Genomic DNA, 10643 nt, shown 5'->3' on the forward strand with positions numbered 1-10643 from the left:
GTTTTTGCAATAGAAGCGCTGGCATGATATGTACTGCGTACATCGCACATTCTTTAATCGGGCTGTCGGCTAACCATTCGTTGATCAATCGGGTAGTTTCTTTGATGTAGTCTTTCCCGGTCGAACCTTGTCGGCAGCATAAAGTGCTTCTCCAGTACACTATCTTTTCATAGCATTTTTCAGTTCGTGAGTTGCTTGATCGCCGTTTGAGTTGGCCCCACATGAAATGATGTTGTACCATGGGTTCTTGAGGTGGAGGATCCGGTGGTCTGGGTGGTGGTGGAACTGGAAGTGGTTGAACGGGTCCATTGCAAAATGGAAGATGTTGTAAGACGCCGCGTGTGAACGAAATCTTTGCTGTCCACACCTTTCGCACGCCACTAAATTGTTCACGTTTGTTCGATTGATTCGGTTTTCAGCATTTTCGGTCGGATCAGCTTCGTTTGGCATTTTGATACTTAAAACGGCTGCGAAAGAATCTTTACAGAAGACAATCACCTTTTGTTGCAAATTTGGTCTGCTTTTTGTATCTGTTTATCTTCTTTTTTGCTCGGTTTTCTTCAATATTACCGGAGCGCTGAACTTAACGACCGTCCGCCATCTTTTCTTAACGAATCTGTGTTGTTTTTCCAACCTTGGGTTGGAAATTTGCGTTTCTCCAAACAGTTTGGAAAACGTTAAAAATCGATGTGGAAATTACATTTTTGTGAAATTGAAACTCTTTCGATTGGAAAACTAGACTTTTTGGGTTGGAAATTTGTGTTTCTCCAAACAGTTTGGAAAACGTTAAAAATCCATGTGGAAAATACATTTTTGTAAAATTGAAACTCTTTCGATTGGAAGACTAGACTTTTTGGGTTGGAAATTTGTGTTTTTCCAAACATTTTGGAAAACGTTAAAAATCCATGTGGAAATTCGTTTTCTAACCATTTTCTGCGCATGTCCGAGGGAAAACACAAGCGATTTTCGCTCAAAACTGTTTTGATATATAGTAACCTAGATATTAGGTTATAATGAGCAGTCAAGCTGTAAGTTTCCGTCAGGTGAGCGTCTCTTCGGAGCGGCCTCGGTCATCGTAGTGAGTTCGCACAGTGAAGAACATAGGGTACTTGTGTCATATTTCAAATACGCCCTGCTGAGCTGTGTGAGTGATCTAAGATCAACCACGTATCTGTGCGAACAATAACGAGAGATTGACCGGGAGCCATCGAGCCTAGGCTAGCGAGTGACTGTTCACAAAAACAAAAACCTTGTTTAAGATCTTTTCCACATCTCTGCCATCACCTTTTGGAGTTTGGCTTTTTTCAACGTGAATTTAAAAAATTCCAAACCTTGTTAAGTTTGGAGTTTGGCTTTTTTCACCTGGATTACGAAAATTCCAACCTTTTAATTTGGATTTGGCTTGCTTTTTCAACGGAAGGTTAAAAAATTCCAACCTTGTTAAATTTGGATTTTGGCTTTTTTCAACCTGGATTTACGAAAATTCCAACCTTGTTAAATTTGGATTTTGGCTTTTTTCAACCTGGATTTACGAAAATTCCAAGCCATGGAAAATGCAAAATTTTCAACCTTGGAGAATGTCCCACATTTTCAGGTTGGATTTTCCATTGGATTTTATCTTTTTTCCAACTAAGAAAACTTGAAATTTCCAACCTTGGAAATCGAAAATTTTTTCCTGTGAAGGCTACCCGTTTATTTCATTATCCTTATGTTTTTCTGAGTTCAATGGAGCTATACAACTTTTGACACTTTTTTACTGGGGCGAAAACGAAAGTAGTCTTAAATATTGTGACGTAATACTAAATATTGTTGAGGATGTGAAAATCCAAGGCTACAGGGCTACATAACCTCCTTCGACCTAAAAAGCCAAGGCTACGATTGGGCTATGACAGGGCTACACAAGGCTACCCTGTTATGTTGATAGTCTGAAGACTTATTTTTTCTTACGTCTGTTTTTTTACCATTTGCATTTGTCTTTAGGATCACAAAACAACTTTTGGCACATCGCTTGCGACCGAGTTGGGCCAGCGGACGGCTAACATTATCACTTACTGCCAAAAGTATTTTGTGTTAGTACGAAATTGGGCAGAAAGATTACGGACTGCTGGTGTCCATTTTGACGTCATTTGTGGAGCACCAAACTCCTGGGAAGAAATCGTCGACAATTGGGTGCCAGGAACACAAATTGGCCGTGCATTGAGTCGTTTGAAGAAGCTATGAAGTCTGGTGATCATGCAGCTTTCCGAGGAAGAGTGTACCGGAAGTATGAAAAGGGTAATTTCATACTTGACATTTTATCAATGACCTTTCCACGTTTTCTATACACCTAAGTCATTATCTAGATATTAATACTCATTTCACTCCTTTTCTTTCAGCAAACTTTGCCTATCACAAAATAGGTAGCGCAAAGACTTATCTTAATTCCATCATTGTCATTCCACAAATCCAAGATGCGATCATGCAACACAAGGCGGCATTACTAGGGATTCTGTCCGACCCTGGATGTAATGTAAGACATATTATTTCTATAAACGTCAATACCGATTCTATATAGTCGATTTTTCTAGCTTTGCTAGCTAACAAACAAACAAACTTGGCTTTGTTTTGGCTTCTTCAATAAACAGAAGAAAAGGAAAAAATCAAAACGTAATAGTCTGCATTAAAATACAAAGAAATCCATTTTCTTGGAATAGATTTTAACTGTTCAGGAAAATACTCCAAATTTACGATTCTCGTGAAAATCAGCTCTCACCAAACAATATGAATATGATGATATATGAAATATTTTATTTCTGAAATGTTTTAATTGCATTAAACCGTGTTTCATTTTCAGGCAATCAGTCAAATTGTATTCGATCCCGATATAATCGAAATAAGCGGTGGACTGTATTACAAGCTATCAAGCAGATCTCTCACGTCATGCCCCTACAAACCAACAGATAAAGACGCATTTCGCCGCGTATATTTAAAGAAGTACCGACAAAGTGGATAAAACTGGTGGTGTTTTTGCGACGCTGTGAAAAACGTTTTCCAGATATTAAAGAACAAATGGAATTCATTGTCAAATTTTACCAGGCTTGCTTTGATTTCAGCTACCACAAAAGACAACAAAGCTGGGCACTGGTTGGTCCAAAAAATTCAGGAAAACCTCGTTCGTCACGTTGTCAGAGGATTGACCCATCCTGAATTTATCGCCTCTTTGTCAAGGAAAAATCTTGGCAGGTCTATGATCAACAGTGACACAATTCATCTTTATCGACGAGTTGAGTTCCGAAAATCATGGCTGGTGACAAGCCAATCCTTCTTCAAGGGGTCCTCACTGGCCAAGAAAGCATGAAAACCGAAATCGTTGACAACCAAGCGGGAGCCAAGAAAGTTATTTTCAAGAAAAGCTTTATGTGCAGTAAACAGTGACAGTTCTAGTACATATTTTGCTTTTAACGCATCTGACTTTTTGTTTGTAAAAAGACTTGTCCTTTCTGTTTTAAAGGGAATTTTCGTCACATGCAAGCGAAACCAAATTATGGCGATGTCAGAGGAACGTGGAAGACAGACTCATTACATGGACACGGTACCATTGGCAGTGACGGACACAAGCGCTCCAGAGTGGATCTGGATCACAGCTTCGAAATCTTGCTGTGGATGGTTGATCAATGAGAAACAATTGTTACGTGGCAAGAAAAGACTGTTTTTTCGTCCGTGATGTCACCGACTACGTTCAACCAAAGGTAAAATTCAAAGCTAACATTGTGTTAGTTGGTAACAGATACTCGGCGGATTTATATTCTAAGGCATAGAAACAAATTTTTCATCGTATTCTATTTTTTTTAGATCACACTTTGTCTGCCACAAGGAGATTTGATGAAACTGGCAGGGGTACGTTGTGAAGCTCAAAGCAAAACGCTCAAAATCATGGTAAATAATTATATTTCTAATTCCCAGTAGCAATAATCGAACAAGGTTTTTCAAGATTTCACCAAAAGGAACCGTCTCATAGTTGTGCTCAATTATTTTTCAGATTGTAATACAAGTTCTTTCGAGACGAACTCGAGCAGCGAACGGGTGACAAATGATCGACCAGGATGTTCGAAATGGCACAACGATTCACCTTCGAGTGGCTCTGAAGGTGCCATTAGTAAGTTTTTTCACTCATAATCTTTTGAAATCTAGTGTAATTTATTGGCACTGCATCCATGTGCTGACTAAGCATCAAATCCAACAATGAACCTTTTAATTCGAATTTAATACATTTTTTTCTTTTATTCAGCTAAACGTTTTGAGAGAATCTCGAAAAGAAGGCTCACAAAGAAGAGACGTATAGAAGAGAGTAGCGAGGATGAATCGGAAGAAGGTAATTTACAAAATATACTACAGATATACTTTATATCTAGATATCATAATATTTTATATTATATCATTATAATGATATCATATATCAATTTACTCTCACAAACACCACAATCATAACATGTGATTTGAGGCTTATGGATAATCTAAAACTACCTAAACTTGTGACTAACACGGCCTGAACATAAAAAAATCATCTGAATCTAAAATGGATACCGAGACAAATTTCTGATGATAAAGTGTGCCATTATTTTTATTGATTTAGAACAACCACCAAAACGCCAAAAGCCGTTAGCAGAATCAATAGCGGATAAAGAACGTAAAGGTAAATTATATTATATACATGGTGTTACAATCGGATTTTAGGTACATGAAAACAACAAAATATTTGAATTTCAATTAGTTGTGTCCAATACCTCATTTGGTCTGGCTGGTTTTTTACTAACCTTTTTCCCTGCATTTTTAGATCATGAAAGTTTAATGAAAGATGTCAACGAGACGATGAACTACCTCTTGGCACAATTGGACTATTTTCTTCGTCTGGTGAGTCAAATATGTCAACATAAACAATGTATTTAAAAAAAAAAAACCAGGGTTCGCGCATCGGCTTGTATGCTTAGAAAACTGAATCTGAAAGGGAATTAGAAACAGGAAGGGAAGAATCTGTTTATTCTTCTTTCTTATATTTTTATCTTAATAATGACATAATATACATATATAAAGAACTTTTTCAACATTTAGACGGTGAGCAATCGATCGATTTTGAGGCGACCTTCATAAAAACAAGCCGTGCTCATTTTGTTCATAAGGCCGAGAAGAATGATAAAACAATATTCAGATACGTGGACATAAATACACCAAAAATGGGCAGAGATGACTCGGCTCATCGTCAAGTGGTTTGACAGAGGTACAAGATTGTCATTTGCGCATTACAACACATTCGATGACAATTTCATGAGGCATGGTGGTTTGGCGAGGAGAGGAGCTGTTCCGACTATTGATGCTTGGTTTTTGGTGTCTGGAAGGGTTCGGAACGGCTTTGACATCCTTGGCTATTTGGACACATTCCCTTGGATCGAAAAGGAGTTAGAGTCGATCCGTCGACACCTCGACATCATTGTAAAGAGAAAATTGATTTAAATCTTAATAAAACCTGTCTATTTTATTTTTTGGCATACCTTTCTTGAATAGTTGATCGAAAATATTCTGAAAAAACTTCTTTCTCCTTTTATCAATATTCCTGAAATTTTGTTTTAATTTACAAAACACAAAATTTATAACAAAACAGTAATTTGCTACCTACGAAACAGAGCTTTACATTACATAGTACAAATCAAAGTGAATAAAATTTAGGGTAAAAGTTAAAAAATTAAAACAACAACAGTTATGCATCCAACATCCAACATCCAACAAACAGCAAATATCCATATTTTAAGTGTTTTTAACTTTGGCCTTCTCTCCAGTCTTTTCATCACAACAGGAAGCTTTCTTTTTTTTCTTTTTTGAAATTTCTGCGTCGCTCCCGTCTGCGTCGCTCAGCAGCCAAGCTGGAGTCTTTCGCTTAAATCTGACCTTGTAGATTTTTTTTCTGCCCATGTGTTTGACAATTTCGTCCACAGTCTTTAAATTTTCTGGTATCTCATTGTCTGTTTCGGACGTAACATAGTTTTCGGAAACCACCACAACGTCGCTCATGATGTATGTGACGAGAATGAACTGATTTTATATTCAAACGTTTCCCATTTTATAGATTTTTGGTAAGGTAGAACCCCAGTCCCTTTATGTAATTGAACTTTGATCGACGACGTGTACAAATTTCAATGGTTTAAATCTGCTGACTATGCTGACACCTTTAACCCTAAGAAACAATCTTTCTTTCTTGAAAATAGAAGAACATGCTTACAATAAATATCATTTGTGCATGTTTTGAAAATTGATAGACAACAAAGCTCTTTGAAATTGGATAGCCCTGAGTAGCCCTGTTGTAGCCCTATTGTAGCCCTGAAATTTTAGCTTGGCAAATGTTGGGTAGCCCTGTAGCCCTGGTAATTTAGGATTTGTGACATTTTTGACGAAACCGAAAGTAGTCTTACATTTTCAACTGAAAGGCTTGGAAACATTGATAATCTCATTTAAGCTAAATTGAACTTAGAAGCCCTATAATGTAGCCCTGATGTAGCCCTGGAGTTTTAGTTTTTAAGGATTAATCGAATTTGTTCTTTTCTTTGACATATTTTTTTATAAATAAAAAATATTAGATTAAATTTGATCAATTGGTACAAATCTACAAAAAATCAACTGTCACATCAAATAGTTTTCTAAAACAGGCCTGTCAGATCTAACCCTTAACGAGTCTCTATTCTTGATGGATGAAATTGAAACTTAAGTCCTTTAAAATCAGGGCCCAGGATTTACGTCCGTACTTTTGGATACCCTGTTTTAAATAACGATCCTCTTCGTTAGTAAATTTCACATTCTTTGTTTGTCTCTTAGTAACTTGTTGTTCAGCAACTTCTCTTTGACGACAACATTATCTTTTGGTACATCTAAACAGACGAGAGGTTTGCTGACATTGCAATTCTCACCCTCCACTGTGTGTGTGATTGTCAGGTCTGTAATTTCATCAAGTGATTCTCTTATTGGCTGATACGGATCTCTTTCGGTTTGATTTGTCGTCTGATTGATGTGAGAACTTGAACCACGAAAACTAGGTTCTCCTCCCTCTATTAATACGCTGACTCTGGCTCAGAACCTCGTTGTCGAATGAGCAAGAGATGTTATTGAACATGCTTACCAGGTTTTTGTTAACGTCCGTTCGCGCTTCCTTTGTCATCTTGTCCATGCATTTCTTTCCTTCGACTGCAACGATTCTGGATTGCGTCTCCTTGTAATGTACCTTTGCAACTGTCGAACTGTGCTTTTGATCCTCAGTAAGAAAATGTTGCTCTTCTAGATTGAGTCGTTCGCTGCTTTCCGTTTCGATTATTTGCCTGTACCGTGTTGGATTGATGTGTTTCCATGCTTGATGAACGAGAATTGTCATAGCAGAAGCAGTGACTGAAATTGAGTGCCGTTTGTTGAGAGCAGTAAGAAATCACATTGCGGATTTAAACGAGTCTTATGTGTTCCAAATAACAAGTCGATTATTTCAATTGTGTCGTCCGATAAGAAAAGTTCAAAATGTACCGAAATATAAACAAAGAGTTTTATGTTATGATTGTGTTTTTTCTGTTTTTCATCATTCAACACAAATACATATTGCCCCCTTTTACTTTCATGAGAATGATATGTAAGGATCTATAATAACTTTGATTAAGAAAGTTTGATTCGGTGTATTAATTATAATGATCTATTTTGATTAAATATTGATACCTGATGCTGTTTAAACTCTCTCTGGTCTAACAAATCCACCATTCCCTCTTGCTTTGTTTACCATTCCGACGGTAAGAAATTGATAAGTCATAGGTCTTGAACATTTCACTCTCAGGAACAATAAAGTGGTAATGAATCGAATGCAAAATACCAGTTCGCCTTTTGTTAAAAGTCTAGCTTCTTCACTATTGGCAGACTTTTGCATGATCGTTTTGAACTGTCCCAGGGATGAGGTATGACTGCTCCATGTCTTCTAACGTAGCCCAACTATTTCTAGCAATGAGAGTTCCAATCGAGGTTACGATTACAATCAAGGTTCTTTCTTTTACAAGGTTTTCAGTTGCTCTCCTTATACACCTCTCAACAGTAAAGCAACGTAGAAGTATTATCAGATACACCGTTTGCCTTTCTAAAATCGATAAGTCCTAAGAGCTTTCACGTAGTTCAATGCACCTGAAGGACCAACCTTCCAATTAGTCTCTAAAGTTTTCAAAAATGAAATAAAAATTGAAGCTGATGACAGACAGCAATCAACAAATTCGTTTGTCAGCTCAATGTCATTTTCATTGTTTCCCATGGCCTGCATAAAATATTTCATTGACGTTTCCAATTTGCCGGGACTCTCTGTTGCTTTTTTCCTCCTCAGGGTGTTTCCAAGCCAGAGCAAAAAAATCGTATCCTATACCTTTATGAGTGAAAAAGACGGCTACGGCAGTCCAAGCCGTTTTGTAACTCTAAATGTGTCAACCATGTCTTCACGTTTAACCTCGGGTTGTTCATCAAAATGTAATACCATGGGGGCTTCACGTTTAGTGTTTTCTCAATCCGCGGCAACTTTTTGAAATCTCCATGTAAACAAAGTTTTATGGACAAGTGTAAAAGTTTGCCCATTTGGACGTAATTTTAGCGTTCGTTTTCCATGAGCAGCACCAACTAAAGTCTTCCAGTTGACCTGCAGTCGCCTTGAGCGACGCATCGTGAATGAAAGGAGCAAAGTTTTCCCTTTTTATGTCATTTACAAATTTAACTCTGTTAGGGGGTTTGAAAAATAAAATTTCCATTGATTTAGAAAAGGGAGAAGCATCTCTCAAACCCCCTTTAAAAAAATGCCCAATGAGAAACGTGCGCGCGTAGCAGATACCACCAATGAGGTACGATTGGAAATTAAAATTCCCACGGTAGCGAACAATTTGAGTTAATGCAAAGATTAAATTGATCTTAATTAAAAGAAAATGATACTCGTTTTTGTAACCAACACACAAAAAGAACGAGAGAACGCTAAATTCCTACACACTATGAACACTTTATTCCCTAGACAAGGAACTATTCGTAAAAGCACAAGAAAAGAACGACAAATTCATTTGCACTATGTACACATTTTATTCCCTAAACGGTGAACAATTTATTCAGTAAAAAAATCTGAACAGTTTGTTCGATATTAAAAGGAACAAAGGAACGTTTTCTATACCTTTGAAGTTATAAAGAATAAACTATTCTTTAGAGAACATTTTATTCTTTCAAAGAAAACTAAAAAGGACAGAAAGTTCCTTTGGGAACAAAAAGTTCATTGAATAGATGTTCCTTGGGAGTTCCCTAAATACAGTGTTTGACCAAAGATCAACTACATTAAGGTATACCTACATTCTTTCATTCCTATATACCTATATACCCACATTCCAATATTCCTATATACCTACATTCCTATATACCTACATTCCTATATACCTACATTCCTACATTCCTATATTCCTATGATCGTTAGCTGTAGGGGGAGGGTTTATTGTTTATTTCCGACCTAGGTCCCGCCAAACCTACATATTTTAAAGTGACATTCCCCTTTGTCTCTAAAGTAAAGATGATTACTATTGACGAATTCCCCAGAAACCTCCAAGTGTACTTAGAATGAGTTTCTTTAAAAATAAATCTTCTGCATGATTCCCAAATGTACAAAACAGTAATTACTAAACCATCAAATTATGGAAATGTAACTTCAATGGAATCGAAATAATAGACATATCTTTATATTATGATTCTCTATCGCTGACTCTTTTAAAAGCATTGATGACATTTTTGAGTTATATTTTCAACGGCGCGAATAAAAATATCGACTTTTAACTTAATCCGAAACCTTGGATTGTCTTCATGATTTCTTTTCTCTGCACTGAGTGCGCGCTGAATAGAATTGCTATTCGCCGTCAGAGGTTGAGATATGATTTCGGTACGTAATTTTCACGGTAGGCGATGGGTCTAACTTTAAATCTGGCGTTTTGCGTATGAAAACCACTCGGGCCACGTGTTTGAGATGGGAAATAAGTGGCTTCATTTCCAATCCAAGAGTGGGAATAGGAATGATAGATAGTCTACCAACCCGATTCCCAGCGTATCATCGGCTTTTTAAGCTAATTGCTGATAGCACCGGATTATATTCTCTGGCGTATAAAAGTAACGTGAAAAAGGCTGCAATGGGCTCTTCCAGAAAAAAATTTTACATGGGGGGGTGGAGGATATTTTGTCCGGGGGGTAGAAAAATATCATCAAAATTTGCCTTGTCCGGGGGGTAAATTTGCTCTGTCCGGGGGGTCAGCAGATACTTGTTCGGGGGTGAAACCTATTGTCCGGGGGGCCAAAAGTCACCCTGTTCGGGGGGTAAATCACTAAAAATTGTTATATCCTCCACCCCCCATGTACAATTTTTTTCTGGAAGAGCCCAATACAACGGGGACGAAGGGCTTTGATCTCAAATGTATAAAGATTTTTTTCGCGCTTAATTATGACAAAAGAATCTAATCTAAGAAGAGCTTGCAATTCTACCGAGTATCTCAGAAAAAAAGTTCTATGAACTCTTAAAGAATCAATCCTTTCGCATTGGAACGAGGAAGGATAAACTCAAATTTTGAGAAGTCATTTGTTAAATTTGGTCAACT

At 37.3% G+C, this 10643-nt stretch overlaps 1 protein-coding gene and 1 long non-coding RNA gene across 2 annotated transcripts; both read left to right on the forward strand.

Moving 5' to 3' along the window:
- The first annotated feature begins 2216 nt into the window (after positions 1–2216).
- On the forward strand, positions 2217–2934 carry LOC136820558 (uncharacterized). Its single transcript, XR_010848611.1, has 3 exons — positions 2217–2274; positions 2376–2509; positions 2834–2934. It is a non-coding gene; the product is annotated as an uncharacterized lncRNA (long non-coding RNA).
- A 978-nt stretch (positions 2935–3912) lies between these two features.
- Positions 3913–5171, forward strand: LOC136820560 (uncharacterized). The gene is made up of 6 exons (XM_067076748.1): positions 3913–3941; positions 4032–4135; positions 4268–4351; positions 4613–4672; positions 4814–4890; positions 5089–5171. Exons 1-6 carry the CDS (start codon positions 3913–3915, stop codon positions 5125–5127), a joined length of 393 nt encoding a protein of 130 aa, XP_066932849.1. The 3' UTR covers positions 5128–5171.
- Positions 5172–10643: the final 5472 nt, after the last annotated feature.

This window comes from Clytia hemisphaerica, unplaced genomic scaffold, assembly GCF_902728285.1.
Source record: "Clytia hemisphaerica strain Z4C2 unplaced genomic scaffold, Clytia hemisphaerica genome assembly, whole genome shotgun sequence".
In the NCBI taxonomy this organism is placed as follows: Eukaryota; Metazoa; Cnidaria; class Hydrozoa; order Leptothecata; family Clytiidae; genus Clytia; species Clytia hemisphaerica.

Bases quoted from the DNA above. Each gene is read 5' to 3' on its own strand.
- LOC136820560 (XM_067076748.1), top strand. From the start codon at position 3,913: ATGGTAAATAATTATATTTCTAATTCCCA. The intron at 3,942-4,031 runs GTAGCAATAATC...TTGTAATACAAG, and splicing joins AATTATATTTCTAATTCCCA to TTCTTTCGAGACGAACTCGA. The intron at 4,891-5,088 runs GTGAGTCAAATA...TTCAACATTTAG, and splicing joins TGGACTATTTTCTTCGTCTG to ACGGTGAGCAATCGATCGAT.